Here is a 17,098-nt window from a genome sequence, read left to right on the forward strand (position 1 = left end):
CGTGATTATTTTTATTTAACATTCGAAAAACAAGTGACAAACGTATTATACTTCAAATTATAATTCAGACATTAGCTTAATTACTATCAGATAACAACATTTACTGGATGCAGGATAAGGAGGAGAAACGTTCTTCAAAGCTTTGGATATATTTATGTCTTCAATTGCAATAACACGATCGTGCACGAGATAAAGACGCTGAGGATAGTCAGCGGCAGCGACGAGTTGACGGCGAACAGGCGCCAGACGGTGAACTTCACCGGACGAAGTTCCAGGAATTTTATTCCATCCAAAATCTTCTGCCGTAATGCAGCACCTGTAAGTTAAAGCGTATTTGTGATATAACGATTTTTTAAATCTATCTGCGAAATATAATATATTTTAAATTTGGATAAAACTCTTGGACCAATATCTTCGAAGGTTCGAACAGCTTCAGAACTACAAATAACTTAATCAGCGATATATGAGAATACACCGTGCACCTGGTTTTCCCTGAGCGGGCGAGCGCGTCTGTTGAGAATGTCTGGCTTCACCGAAAAAAGAGCTCTTGCCCAATATTGCTTAAGAAATAAGAAATTGATATCTAAGAATCTTACTGTGGCATATTCTGAGTTGCTTCGTCAAATTATGTTTTATCTTTTCTGCTTCTGTGCTGGCTAACTCTCCAAACAAAGCCGGAAGTAAAGGAATATATTCATAAAAAATTCCAACACAATAATAATCTTGCCCTGTTAAAAAGAAAAAACCTTAATATTATTTTTACTAAACTTGTATATTACAGTTTAATGTTATTGTTCTGGCTATGAATTATGTCTATCAAGACATAATGTCCTGTAATGAGGCATGTGTAGTTATATATTTTAGCTATTGTAAATAAATATCTGTTCTGCAAAAAGAAACCTTAACCACAAAATAAAATTTTAAAATTAAATCTCTTTAACAGTCGAAGATTTAATAAAAATCTATCAAAATATACTCTATTTAAGTAGGCTTTTGAATTGTCATTTAATAACTATTTTAGGCGAAGCTAGCCGTTTCGGAAAGAAGCTTCTACCGAGAAGATCCGGTAAAAAACTCAGTAGTTTTTTAACATTTATAATGATAAAATTTTAACAAAAAGAAAAACCGACTTCAAACAAAACACTATTTTAAAACAAATAAAAATGCACTAAAAAATAATAAAAATAATTGCATGTTTTACATATTTTTTAGAGTCCTCCCAGGTAAAATGAAATGAAAAATATTAGACTACTTAAAAGTCGATTTACGATTATATAACGTAGTTATAGTTATTGTTTTATTTTGTTAATATGGATAGATTAAGCGTTTCGTTTATATGAGTTAGAAACTACTTCGAGGACAATTTCAAAGGAAACCTGCGATTAAAGCAAAAATAGACTTTCGAAAATGCGGATTTAATACGTCATGCGGCGTAAAATACAAGGATCCCTCGAAAGAGCTGTAATCGACCTCAGCAAAAAAACTTTGAAAAGACCAACTATATTTCGTACATCATAAGACATCACATCACATACACAAAAATGTATTAAAGATAGTAAGAAATTCTGCCCCATATCGCACCCTAACTGTGAGCCGTATTGGAGTTCCATCACTACATAGTATAAAACAAAGTCGCTTTTTCGGTCCCTATATCTTTAAATCTATGCAACGGATTTTGATGCGATTTTTTTAGAAGATAGTGTGATTCAAGAGGAATGTTTGTGTATATAATACATGAACAATATAGTAAAGAAACACTGATAATTTTAGAAGTTTGCGATGTGATGTCGTTAATAAACAAATTCTGTAGTATATTTAGTATCAGCATTGCACCCGTGCGAAGCCGGGGTGGGTAGCTAGTTGATTATAATTGATAATTACATAAACATAACCACGTTTCGGAAGGTGACTCAAATATCCAAATAACCTATAAATAAAAGATTCGACAGAATATCGCTAACGTGCTCCTCAGAATTGTTCCGCTCCCTTCCGTTCCGTTACTTTGTCATGGATCCTGTGCTCAGAACCTTACCAAACTTTCATCAAATTACCCTGGAAGTATATATTTTATAATAAAAAAAGAATTATCAAAATTGGTTAACGTGATTTTCAGTTATTCACCTATTTGTCGCGCACATACATGATGCAAATTTAAGTCTTATGTCGTTTTCATACGGATACCATCATCGGAAAAAATTTAAAAAAAATAGGACCCCACGGGAAGCACTACCTTTCAAACAAAAAAAAAATTATCAAAATCGGTCCACCCAGTAAAAAGTTATGAGGTAACAAACATAAAAAAAAAAAAAAAAATACAGACGAATTGATAACCTCCTCCTTTTTGAAGTCGGTTGAAAAATACAGTCATTTTAGTTAATTACAATACTTAAATTACATACTTATAATGTATGTAATTTATCTAAAATCAACAAGTGTTAATTCCACGCTTTTTAATCATCTGCATAATCTTTCACTTAATAATTTCTCTGAAATTTTATTAAAGAAACGGATACCTAGCCAAGAAGGATTAATTGACTTTGCGAAGTCGGAAACTTGGCGTTATAAGTTTATCCTTACTTCTTGTGCACATACAATGATTATCACAGATGTTATCAAAGTGATCAATGTTACTCGTTGTTGTCAAGGTGTCTGAGGTGTCCCAACTCGTTCAACAGTTCACAATCTCGCGAGATAATGTAACATTGTCATCAAGTTTGCACTGACATATATATTTCTATACTTACTCGCGTTTGCAGTACGTTCCGACTAATAAGATCGGTAAAAACTAGTAAAACTGAAAAATAAAATGGCAAGTTGAACACCATCTGAAAAACGTTAATAACTATAAACACTTAAATAATATAAATATGTGCTATGAATAAATTAAGAGTGTAGGAGTTCCTGCAAGTGACAGTTTTACAGGACAGAAAAATATGACGAAGAAGTTTGTCATGACCTGCTGTGTTATTCTTTACGAAGTCACTCGTTGAATGAGAAGGGACTTCCGTTGATGAGCTATTATGATGCGTGTTTTAATTAAATGTCAGAAATCGAATCATTACTAAGCTGAATCTTAGATTCAAGGGTTTGACTATTAGACCCGAAACGGACACAAGTTTTCACGTTTAAAGAAAGCTCAAAGCCAAGTTATTGTTTTTTAAAAACGTCCATAGATGGTGGCATTCACTTTCCATCAGGTGAGCCTGAAATATATATATGTAGTATCGCATAACACTTTTTACACGAATGCGTTCTGTAGTAGGTTTTAATTCGATAAAATTGGATAAAAGCTATCTTCCTTACCAAGAGCTTCGTCGCGTGGCTGATATTCTTGTTGTTATCTAATATGTTTTTATAAGCGATCAAATGATCAGTTAGAGTCGTGAGCATCGCGTCGTGTTCTTCATTGCCGCTGTGTGATACAACAGAAAAACTATCCATTGTTCTCCTTAATAACCTCATACGAATCCACAATATTTCGAACATTAAGATGGCGGTGATATGACTTAAATTTACCGACGTTAACATTAGTAGAAAGCCCCAAATCAGACTGTTGACAAACTCGTTTGGAAAAGTGATTAATAATGTTGTCCGTACGATACGAAATAAAATAACAAATGTGAACATGACAAATGAACAGAGAGAGAACTTTAAAATTTTCTTCTTCGACAAACGTTGAGTTATGTATTTTGCCTATTCCTTCCATGTAATCGAAAAAATATTCGCCGTCGGTTAGAACTGATACTAAATTTGTGAAAATAAAAGGTACAAGGTTTAAGATAAACGGCATATTTAGGTAATTTTGCTTTAATAATAAATACATATGCACACATAAATACGTTAGTATGATTGCAAAAGTAAAACAATATATCTTAGCGATAACAGTAAAGGCTTAACACTTGTGGACTTTCGAATATAATCCAAAAAACAGACGAGTGTACATGATAATATTTATCATAGTGTAATGTTTCTCCGGCAACGTGTCAGAGACTTGAATATCCATTGTGGGAAAACCTCTCGGACCACTAGTTCTGATACGACAATGTTAATAATGACAAAACCGGCCCTTTTATTGTCATGAATATCTTCAACACAATTTATTGTTCATTTCAACTGTCAATATCATACAACCAACTTACAGTCCCAACATATAGTATTTATATTATTTGTACATGTATTTTTTATTAAAATTAACTCTTTAACTGATTATCCATGAGAATTAAAAATAGTACAAATCATATCCGCGTGGAATGGTAGAAAGACTGCCAGTAGTGTTATACTTCAGTGTTTGTCTGTAAGAACGCAATAACTTAATTTGATTCGATCTTTCAGGCGATGATTAATATTATAAACTTTATATACAAATAACATTGAAAGATACACTTACTTAAATTAATATTTTAAATTAAAGTAGTTTCGTATAAAAAGTAAAGCAATCTATTCGATGGATGAATGCTGTAGGTGTATAGGTACTAGTTAATTATTAAAATATTACATTTGAATACATTTACAAATAGCATAGTAATAGCAAGTATTAAATTGATTACTTTCAAAAATAAACGCGATTGGGAGCGATGGAATAACAGATTTGGAAAATCATGTTTTTAACACTATTAATGTTTACGCAAGCAAGCTATTAATACTAGAATCTGAAAACAAAATAAAATATAAACTAATTATAAATTCACTTGCAAGTTAGCAGGTTCACCTGCGACTTGACCCACGCGAAATTTATAAAATTTTACCTATATTTTAATGTGTTATAAGATAGTAAACACGAATCGAAACATTTTAGGGCCTTGAGGGATATAATGAAAAAATAGGTAGCCTTGGTCCTTCATTGGGACTCAAACTATCTCCATTCCAAATTTTATCTAATCCCTCGGCTTAAATACACAGGTAACAGACAGAGTTATTTTAACAAGTATAATATACATTATAGATAGTAACAAATATATAGATATACATTTCACTTTAAACAGCTCTTCGCAAAAATAAAATACTAAAATCCTTCTAATATTATAAATGCGAAAGCTAGTGAGGATGGCTGTATAGATCTTCGTTACTCCTTCACACAAAAACTACTGAACTATTTACTATGTCATTCGGGATCTTACTAAAAGTTTTACTCGATTTTTATTTATTTTTTTAGCAGAGTGTACGATTAGCAGAACACTATCAACTCTTTACGCTTTTTTAAGCTTTTTCTTAAACTGAATAAATCATTCATATTGGTGCAAATTATATATTTTTTTCTATTTGGCGCATTTGTGTCATCAGCTATATTAATAAGAAATAAAATATTAAAATATATAATACTTAATTATCACATACAAGGCGTTATTAGCATAGAAATAAATTCAGATTACCTCATCATAAGCTACAAAATTTATCACACCAGATAAACGAATAGGTAGGGTACTCCTAATAAATAATTTTGTTTTTTTACTTCATTTACCTCACTATTTATGTATACAGTATTCAATATAAATAAAGTTTTATACGCACAATAAAACAAAATTGCATTAAGTTTTTGTCATTAAAAGCAAATCAATTCGTATTCGTTGGGTATAATATTACTTGATTTTCCTAGTTTTAGTGCCATGCGCTATGCCTTCGGGCTACAGCTGAATTCTAAGACTTCTCGTCACGTCACATCACGCAAAATTCCTCGCGTCAGAATTGGGCTGTTATGGGCAATGGACTTCACTTTTTCTCCCTAAATGGGGTACAAATTGAAACATTCCTTTGGTAGCTAACGGTGGTAACCTTTTACATCAGATATGATATCTGTCTTTTTTTTCCCAGGAAATTATGCAACTAGTTGGTTATGATCGTTATCGATGGTGAATCTATGTATATCACCTAAATATAGTCAATTCTGGTGCTTCACAATGCTGTGTTCAATCAATGACCTGTTGCAAATCAACATTCACTGCTATAAGTACGATAGTACCATAGACACTGTATACACCGACCGAGCATATAATACGGAACAAAGTTGTGTCTGAAATCAAGTCTTTGTAAAAAAAGTCTCTTACTAATTTTGTTTTTTTAATTAAATTTGTCATGTTTCATGATACACACACATTATATTGTCTATCGGTATCAATCTTTGTCAATCGATATATAGAATAACTATTTTAGTATTATATCAAGTTACACTGTAATTATAGTTTTTCCTGATACATTATAATAACTACTGTTTGCTTAGTGGTTGAAATCTATCATCAACATTATTGAATACAAAGTATTTTTGTCCAATTAAATTAATGGTCGTTATTTGCCCTAAATTAAAAACACACGAATATTTTAATTATAATTAAAAGAATAACCGTTTTCATGGATTTTAAGGTTTCGCTTGATTGAATTGCAAAACCACAATCGTGTATGAGATAAAAACGCTGAGCATAGTCAGCAGTAGCGACGAGTTGACGGCGAACAGGCGCCAGACGGTGAACTTCACTGGACGAAGTTCCAGGAATTTTATTCCATCCAAAATCGTATTCCGTAGTTCATAGTCTGAAAAAGAAAGTGAATTTGTAATATCATGGGCTTCAGAATTTACAACCTTTATCTTTTCCACATAAACGTTGGATTCAAGTGAAATATATATATTTTTTTCTGAACCGTTTTTCAAGACCTAGCTGCTTTTTGTATTTACAAACTTGATGATTAAAATATCATTTGCGCCTTAATAAACTTACTGTTGCATATCCTAGATTGATTGGCCAATATATTTTTAATCTTTTTCGCTTCTGCGCTGGCTAACTCTCCAAATGCAGTTGGAATACAAAATAAAAAGATATTAAATACTAATTCAGTTGTCATATTAATGGATGCCTGTAAATAAAACATGTTTTGAATAGCTGATAACGAAACTGTAGTGATTTTAGCAGCATTTGAGGATTTTGCCGTATCGAGTGAAAATATACTGTCAGGAGACGGCCAATACTTACTTGAAATTGTGTACCCTTACTAATAAAGTCTGTGAAAATTAGCAAAACTAAAAAACAAATCGGCAAGTGTAATATCATCTGAAAAGTATAAATTTTACTCAATTATATTGACAAATATTAAAATATCGAAAATCAAATATTTAGCACAAGATCAATATATGAATTAACTAGCTGACCCGGCAAACTTCGTACTGCCATAATCGAAATGCATAAATTGTCCAAATGTGATGTGAATAGAAACCATTGCATCTCAAACTGTTCTGTAATTACGATAACTTATTCTTTCGTTTATCAAATATACATTCTTCGGTCTCCACTCTAGAACTCGTTCTCCCCAACGGTTATCGGTTCTACGACAAATATGGCCAGCTCACTGCCACTTCAACTTACTCATCCGGTGGGTTATGTCGATGACTTTGATTTTTTGACGGATCACCTCATTTCTTATGCGATCCCTCAGAGTAACGCCGAGCATAAGCCTTTCCATAGCAAGCTGAACGACTTTAAGCTGGTGGACCAGCCTTGTCGTGAGTGTCCACGTTTCGGCTCGTATGTCATGGCAGGTAGGAAACACTGGTTGAAGACTTTCGTCTTAAGACACTGTGGGATCGACAATGTAAAGATTCTACGGAACTCCCCAAACACTGCCCAACCCAACTGAATTCTTCTATTCACCTCGTCCTCAAGGTTGTTTCCAACTAATCGCAAAGTCTGCCCGAGGTAGACATATATATCTTTGAACAACTTCGAGGACGGTTCATTGAATATGATCTTGGTTTTATCCAAGTTTATCCGTAGGCCGATACGCATAGAAGAATCAGCTAGCTCGTTCAGCATTTGTTGTAGGTCCTGCAGCGTTTCTGCCACGATGACGATGTCGTCTGCGAATCTCAAGTGAGAGATGTATTCGCCACTGATATTGATGCCACGTCCTTTCCAGTTCAACGTCTTGAACATATGCTCCATTGCATTAGTGAACAATTTGGGGGAAATAACGTCCCCTTGTCTCACTCCTCGATGCAATGGTATGGGATTTGTTTCCTGATTCTGTACTCGAACGGATGGTCGCAGCTTCGTAGAGACATCTCATCACTTGGATGTGTCACTAATCAACTTGGCAACGTTGCAGGAACTCCAGAACAGCCCAGATTTTAACCGAGTCAAAGGCCTACTCATAGACCATGAATGCATGACACAGGGGCCGATTATACTCATGGAACTTCTGTATAATCTACCATACTGTATGGATGTGGTCTATGGTGCCGTATCCGGTCCGAAACCCGGCCTGTTCCGGGGGTTGGATTTAGTCGAATCTTCGGGCAAGACGGTTCGTGATCACTCTTATAAACAGCTTATAGACGTGGCTCAGTAGGGATATGGGACGATAGATCTTCAGCAGGGTTTTTGTAATGTATAGTGGATAAAATATTGTTTTGGATAATCTGTTTAATTTCTCTGTTAAAAGTTGATTAGTTATAGATTGCACTTTTTAACCTTTTGCGTTTACTTACCTCACGGATGTCTGCACACTTACCCACAATGTGGGTCAACTGTCCGCATTCCGACTTATTATCAAAATGTTAATTTTTTTGTTACGGGATATTTTTTTGAACGGGATGTTTTATGTTTTTATGAAAAAGAATACTTATTCGGGTTTAAATTGAATAACCGAATAAGTATTCTTTTCGAAACTATTTTATTGCTCAAATTTTGCTTTAGTTCTGCGCATTGAAGCTGAAGACTCTACTTACGAAATACTTACGAAATAATCTATATTGCTCAAAAATAGCCACATCACAACAATTAGATACTTACAAAACAAAGTTTGTCTAAAATACTGGCTAATTAAAAGTTTTCAATTTGATGTTGACATACGCACACACACAAACAGTAGTAATAATACACTCTGTTAATCAATTTAAAGCTGACTGATAAACTATATTTTTTGTTTTGTGGTGCGTAAATAAACAAAAATGAAGGTTTTCCGGCGCACGAACACACGACGTATCCATGTCCATGCGCGAAACAGGGAAACTCCTATGTTGGCGTTAATAAATGTAATATGTGACAAAACTTAAGATTTATCAAACAATCTATGTACTTAAAATTGATCTGTAGACGGTAAACAACTGAAGTTAGTTAAAATTAAGGTTATTTTTGTACCTCCTAAACATGTACTTATGAAGATATAACTAACTATTCTTTCAATTTGTTTTCTGCATAACGACAACATCAAATGTTTGACAAAGTAGGGATAACCCATGTTACAAAAGCATGATTATGGCGTTGATAATGACATCAATACCGAACATTGATACTTGATGTATATGAAACTCTAAACATCGATGTAAATCGATAACATCGGTTTTTTTGCGACTGGAAGAAATTATTAAAATGGAGAAATAGATATAACGAACTCATATGTAGCTCACCGCATAGACCATGTATCATATTTTTAACGACAACGTGAAATAACTCTGGATCAAGAGTTTCATCGGGAATTTCAGCTGATATAACGTTATCGATTTGATCCGGAATAATTTTATGTACCAGCCAAATTAATACATGTGCATGTGGCAGTCCCCTTTTTTGCCATTCAATGGAGTAAATATGGCAACGCACCTCTCCAAATATACATTATTTTTATAAGTGCTTTCAATTTTTGCCGAAAAACACGTGCTGTAATGTCGTGACGGTCAGTTGTCGACTGTTCTTCAAATAAATTGTTTTTAATATCATCCCACTGCGGATTACATGTAAATGTAATGAATAGATCCGATCAACCATTTTTCGTACATAAGAAATTACGTCTTGTGCACGTCGCTCATATGCCGTGGGCAACCAATAAACGAAGATGGCAATATAGTCAATCGCCCGATGTCATTTGCATTAGCATCATTTGCTATCGCATCTTGCAATTGAATATATTCTTCGGATCTAAATTTTGCTTGGTTGAAACGAAAAAAATTAAAACGTTCAGTTTCTATTGTAGCATACGTATCAACGATGTACTGATGATATAGTTTACCACATCTCAAGATATAATTTTGTGCTAGTGGACGAACCATCAATCGATATGAATAAAAATTCATGGCAGTAACTTTATTCTGTATATTTAGACATGAAAATAAATGCAAACACTGTACTTTTAAATAATAAATTAAAATAAAACGTATTACTATTGAAACTGGTGGATGAGTATACTCATTTTTTTATTAATACTTACTTTTAATGTAACAGCACAATTCCTCGTCTGAAAAATCTTCATTAACAAAATGACCCGCCATTTATTGAATTCATTTGTTACAAAAAATGTGATAAATGAAGAACCACTCGACCGATTTTGAGCAAACTTCACATAAACCATCTACTAAATAGTCCAAACAATCTCTGAAAATTTAGTTTGGATATTTGAGCCCGTTCTTGAGTTATAAAGTGACATCGAAAAATGCCTTATTTTTGTAGAAATAGATTCGAAAAATAAACTTAACGATGTTTTAAATAATGCAAAATCAATTTTAAAACATCAATGTTTTATTATCGAACATCGATAATCATAGAAAATCAATGGTAATTCTCTAATAAATCTATTTCTAAGGAAAATCAAAGATTTTTTTTTATTATGTTCCTAGAATTTTTATCATACTTTCTCACCTTCTAAACCTTCCCTGGACTTCCACCAATAATTCAAGACCAAAATTAGCCAAATCGGTCCAGCCGTTCTGGAGTTTTAGCGAGACTAACGAACAGCAACTTATTTTTATATATTATATGAATTAATGTAAAACTCGAAGATTTCAATGTGCAAGTATTTCTTAAATTTAAATATCCAAACGGATACAGGTAATGTGTGAATATGGCCTGTAGTTATCCGGACTATTTGACTCCGTAACTATTAATATTCGACTACATAATATGCTAACTGATATCTGAATACGATAACTGCCGCCATCTCCTTACCAATAATTTCGCTGCGTGGCCGATATTATTCTTATTATCTAATATATTTTTATAAGTTACCAAATTCTCCTTCAAATACTTTCCATTCTTTTTCTCAGCGATTTTAGACGAATCCACAATATTTCAAAAATTAGGATCCGGGTCATGTGACTTAGATGTATTGATAGTAACATTAGGAATTCAAATTCAAGCTGTTTACCATAAAAATCGTAATTCAAAATCAATAATGTGACAACACGAGCAATGCGATACAAAAGAATGAAAATGAAGAAAACAAAAGAAAAATGTGCTTCAAAGTTTTCATCTTTGCCAAATCCCAAATGATCAACTTTGTCAAAACCCTTTAAGTATTCGAAGAAATATTCGCCGTCGGTCAGAACTGATACTAAGATCGAGAAGTTAAAAGTAAACATCTTTGTGAGAAGTGGTATGTACAAATTTTCTTGCTTTAAATGAAAATATCGATCCTTACAGAGATAGGTTGCAATGATTGCAAAAGTGACGCAATAGATCTTGGCAACAACGGTAAAAGCTAGACTGTTGTGGACTTTCGAATACAATCCAAAAAGCAGACGAGTATACATGATTATATACATCATAGCATTATGTTTCTTGGGCAACGTATGAGAGACTTGAATATCCATTATGGAAAAAACCTTTCAGACTAGTAGTTCCGACGCGACAATTTTAATAATGATAAAAACAGGCGCTTTTTGTGGACATGAATATTTTCAATATAATTTACTTTTAATTTTAACCATATCCATTATGGAAACTAGCATAACTTAATTTAATAAGGTTTTAAATATAGAAACTTGTTATTTTTAAGACTACGATATCTATCTAATATATTACAACCAAATCCTCCAAATACTACAATCCTGAAATTTTGTGAGGAGGATTTATTGGAGTAATATTTTTAACTCTTTACCGCACAAATTACAAAAACGATTATTAAAAGATTATAGGCAAATGGCTAAGCATTCGATTAATATTTTTTAGTATAGATTTGCTAAGTCTATTTTATTAGAAACAATTAATTTGATACACACTTTTCTTTGATTCGATTGTAAAGTTTATGTAATCTAAAACATTGTTACTTTGATACGTTTCTGTATCTAACAAAAGACTTACTTAATATATATTTTTCAATTACTATAATTTCACCGACTGATGATTTCGGGTTCAAACCCAGACTAGCCCCACTATACATATGTGCTTAATTTGTGTTTATAATTCATCTCGTGCTCGGCGGTGAAGGAAAACATCGTGAAGAAACGTGCAGGTGTCTAATTTCATCGAAATTCTGCCACATGTGCATTCCACCAACCCGCAATGTAACAGCGTTTTGGAATGTGTTCCAAACCCTCTCCTTAATGGAAGAGGAGGCCTTAGCCCAGCAGTGGGAAATTTACGGGCTGTTACTTCACTTTTACTTTATACACCGACTGAACACTTAGTAATACGAATTCAACATACAGACGTTTGTTTAATGCCAAGAAACAATGCTTGTATATTTTTATTCAATAAGTAATTTTTTTATCTTGCTGGAAAGCCTTCCTCGCTGGTAAGTTCCAAACCTTCTCCTTATAAGGAGAGGATGCTCTAGCCCAGCAATCGGAAAATTTCAGGCTGTTAATGTAATGAATGTAATGTAAAACCGCGTTACGCGTTTCCCTAGAACGAACTCTAGTACACCGGATACTTATTAAAAAAACCAGGATCGCTTTCACGTGCTACCGTGGATGTTCAAAACTCAGGGTTAATGTTCGACAGTGTAATTACCACTTAAATCAAGTATGTAATGTATTAACTATTTACTTTCTTTCACTTCTAATTAGTTAATTTCACTAATACCTAATATCTACGACTTCTTTACATGGTATAAAGCAAAGTCGCTTTGTCTGTCCCTTTTTCCCTTTGTACGCTTAAATCTTTAAAACTACGCAACTGATTTTGTTGCGGTTTTTTTTAATAGATAGAGTGATTCGAGATGAAGGTTTTTGTATGTAATACATAGACTATATCGTTACTTGGTGGTAGGGCTTAGTGCAAGCCCGTCTGGGTAGGTACCACCCACTCATCAGTTATTCTACCGTCAAATAACAGTACTCAGTATTGTTGTGTTCTGGTCTGAAGGGTGAGTGAGCCAGTGTAACTACAGGCACAAGGGACATGACATCTTAGTTCCCAAGGTTGGTGGCATATTGACGATGTAAGGAATTGTAATATTTCTTACAGTGTCATTGTGTATGGGTGATGGTGACCACTTACCCTTAGGTGGCCCATATGCTCGTTCGCCAAACTATATACAAAAAAATAGTAACACTGATAATTTTAAAAGTTTCAAATGTGATGTCGTAAATTTATAATTTTTTTGCGCTTACATTAAATACATAACCCTAATGGATAGAACAAAATAGCCTTTTTTACCAATGTATATTTACAAACGATTTGAATTTACGAAACGGCAAAGTTAAAAATTTCTGCGGAATTTGATTATAAAAATGGATACCTTGCCACTAGAAAGATTTATTGACTTTGCGGAGTCGGAAACTTGGTGCTATAAGCTTATCCTTACTTTTAGTGCATATACGATGATTATCGCTGACTTTATCAAAATGATCAATGTTACTGTGAATATACATGATATTGTAAATATATTGCGACGCAACAGTGAGTATTCCTACTTTGTTAAAAACATCCCATCAATATAAATAGACCGGATTGTTCTCTTTTGTAAAATTTGAGTAGAATTTTTAGAAAAACCTTAAACACTAATATATTTCTTTTAACGATGTTATAGATTTGTATGAATTAAGAATCAGTAATAAAACAACATGGAATATAAAAAAATACATTTTATTTTTGATTTTTTTCTGAATAACATTACCTTTCAATAATTATTTAATTATTTTTTTTAAAACACAAATATTCATCCAAATTTATAACAGTTCTGGTCACATTGTTCAATCCAAACATATGAACATCTTCGAATAGAGTTCAATAATGAAAATTCAAGTCAATGACTGTGTGCATATTTCTTCCATCGATTTTTTGTAAACTGTATTAGTAACAGGCTGTACGTAGTTACAAAACTAATGGTCTAAAATATATAAAAAATATTGTTAATATATATGTAGAAAATAAATATTTTTAAAAATTTAATGATTAACTTAAAAACATTTTTAATGATTTTTTTTCGAATTCAACATTTGTTATCTATATCATACATATATTTGATGCGGTTTTTTTAATTGATGGAGTGATTCGAGAGGAAGGTTTTTGTATACGTGGACAATATAGTAAAGAAACACTGATCATTTTGACATTTTCTACTATATTTAGTATTAGCCTTGCACCCGTGTGAAGACGGGTCGGGTCGGATCTTCCTTAGATCTACAAATTTCCTATTCGAAATCATAGATAATTAATAATAAGATAAGATAACAGGATTCGAACCTTTTTTATTATAAGGCATTTTTATCTGAATACAGATCATATAAAGATTTAATCATTTGGTGTTGTTTCTTAACTTACATTAGTTAAGTCTATAAAAGCAATGTTAAAAGTACCTTAATAAAAAGTATTCGCTGTACTGTGAACATTCCCAGTGGCGATATACTTGGCTGGTTCAGAAGGAGTTGTTTGAACATCAGGTCCAGTTTCAGAGGGATGGACTTCCCAGCAGGCGTCAAGTTATGTATGAGCTTGGTCAGAACTATTTGTATCTCAGTCACCTGAAAAGAAAATTTCGTTATTATTAAACAAGGGCATTATTATTAAGCAAGACATGAAGAGGCGAGTCGTTCTCAGACGATATACTTCATTTATATTATTATATATTACCTCCGCCTGTATTTGGTGCCAAGGTTCGATAAATAGCAAAATTGTAACCAAAAATTTTGCACACCAAATCAACTGAAGAATAATGTTTATTCGTTGATGAGTTTCTCCTGCTAAGAAACACAAAATAGATTATCCAAATTTATATAACCTGTATTAATATTGTGAATGTGAAAGTAACTCTGTATGTTTGTTTGTTCACGAGCAAACCGCTGAACCGAATTGGTTGAAATTTGGTATGAAGCAAACTGGAACTCCAAGAAAGCAATTAGGCTCTTTGAATGACACATGATAAACAATCTAAAACCCGAACGTAGCTGCTGGCGACAACTATTTTTATTATATAAGAAATAAAATCATTTTTTTAATCAAAAAAGGATTTCAATTATTTAATGCTCAACGTTAAATTTGTATCAATAAATACCGTAGGAATAAAATAACATACTGAATACAATAAAAACGTCAATTAAATTGATGAAGCTGAACATTAACAGCAGGGTGTTCGCTGAGAATATTATAAAGAGGACAGCGCTGTGTGACGCGTTCAGTTGCTTGACTAAACCGCAAATAGACACATATCCCTTCGTTAGATCGCTGACACGTTGACACACTGAGCGACATGTAGATGCTGAAACAGGCTCTGAAACAATATTTAAGTAGCCAAAACTTCTGCTATGGACAATCAGAAACAACGACGGTACCATAAACACACAGACACAAGACAACTAATGATAATCTACATCGACTAGGCATCGTGAATAGAACCCGGGACCTCGGAGTGGCGTATGCACGGCAACCGATGTACACACTACTCGACCTCGGAGGTCGTTTAAATTAAGGCTTAAAGATTATTAATATTACTTTTCTATGCCGGCTGGCCAGTTTGGCCTGAGCTCTCATTTATTTCTTTAACAACAACTCTTACTGGCAGATTTTGTTATTCACCGTAATGTACTTCCTCGTTCAAGTGCTTTAATTTCGTAGTTATGGTCTGCAGCACACAGTGGACATCGAAATTAATGAAGATAATCTTCAATTCCATCAGCAATAATTTATAACGATCGATATTAAAAATAAACTTCAACAATTCCAATAACACTGAAAGAATTTCACGAAATTAATATTTATAAATACTTCAAATCAATAATATCAGTCAGTACAATGATGAATAACATAAACTCACATCTTGTTGGATTAAAATTGACATATTTGCTGAAAATAATGATTGCAGTGTATATAGTTAAAGACACCGAAGGAATCTTCATAAAGAACCTTTTGTTACGATCTATGTAAATGTTGCCATTAATCTCTTTGTTTATCTAAAATACGTATTATCTTAATTTTAATACATGACAAGGGGGTGACATATTATGGCGCTTATTGCAGGTTCACTTAACGTATTAAGACCTCCACAACCGGTGACAAAACATCAGCAACTTTTCATATGTTTTAGACTACAAAAGTTGTATCTATACTAATATTATAAATGTGAAAGTTACTCTCTATCTGTCAGTCTGTTTGTCTGTCGCTCTTTCACAACCAAACCAATGAACCTAATTTGATGAAATTGCATGTGAAACATACTTGAACTTGAACAAGGAAGGATACTTATTTACCTAACACAGTACAACCAACCCCCTAAAACGCGAGAAATGCCGCGGGCAAAAACTAGTTTACTATATTCAACTAATCCCTAATACACGAGCAATGCTGTGGACAAAAATAGTTTACCATAAAACATACTAATTAAATTTCGGTATAGATAGTTTTAAATGTCATTACTGATGTGGCTCGACACGAATGAACTTTTCACAACTGCCATAGTTAAAAAAAATGGCTTTCAAATATATAAGACGTGAGAATGATATGACTCTCCAATGGGATCCTCCACAATATTTACAGTATTCTAGGAATTAACGCAATTATTGTAAAATAAATAAAATAATACTTTATTTAATGCAACTGAATGTTTGATGTTTCCTTTCATTCGGACGACGCCTGTGTAAGAAAAAAATCCATTTGCTATTATTATTACTGATATAATGCAGACATGTCCGACGGGAATTATTTCATATTCGAAAAGATATATAAAGATTGTTCCCATGCCACACATATCTGAAAACAAGGGACATATTTTTATTTCATGCAATTTCATCATTATAATCAATACATCTATATCAAAAAAATTTAACAAAAAGATATACCGAAACACAACACTATTTCAAAACCAATTAATAGACACTAAAAATAAAAAAAATTATTGCGTATTCAAAATTTTATTTAGAGTTTTATCAGTGAATAGAAATTAAAAATATTAGACTACTTAAAATACC

General features: G+C 32.9%; 1 protein-coding gene across 1 annotated transcript; it reads right to left on the bottom strand.

Annotated features, from left to right (window-relative positions):
- Positions 1-13,900: 13,900 nt before the first annotated feature.
- Positions 13,901-16,083, bottom strand: LOC124532793. Its single transcript, XM_047107870.1, has 6 exons — positions 15,949-16,083; positions 15,711-15,863; positions 15,211-15,405; positions 14,769-14,878; positions 14,495-14,659; positions 13,901-14,025 (listed from the first exon to the last, which is right to left on the bottom strand). The coding sequence occupies exons 1-6, from the start codon at positions 16,028-16,030 to the stop codon at positions 13,942-13,944; spliced, it is 789 nt and encodes a 262-aa protein (XP_046963826.1). The 5' UTR covers positions 16,031-16,083; the 3' UTR covers positions 13,901-13,941.
- Positions 16,084-17,098: the final 1,015 nt, after the last annotated feature.

The sequence above is a fragment of the Vanessa cardui genome, chromosome 10 (assembly GCF_905220365.1).
Source record: "Vanessa cardui chromosome 10, ilVanCard2.1, whole genome shotgun sequence".
In the NCBI taxonomy this organism is placed as follows: Eukaryota; Metazoa; Arthropoda; class Insecta; order Lepidoptera; family Nymphalidae; genus Vanessa; species Vanessa cardui.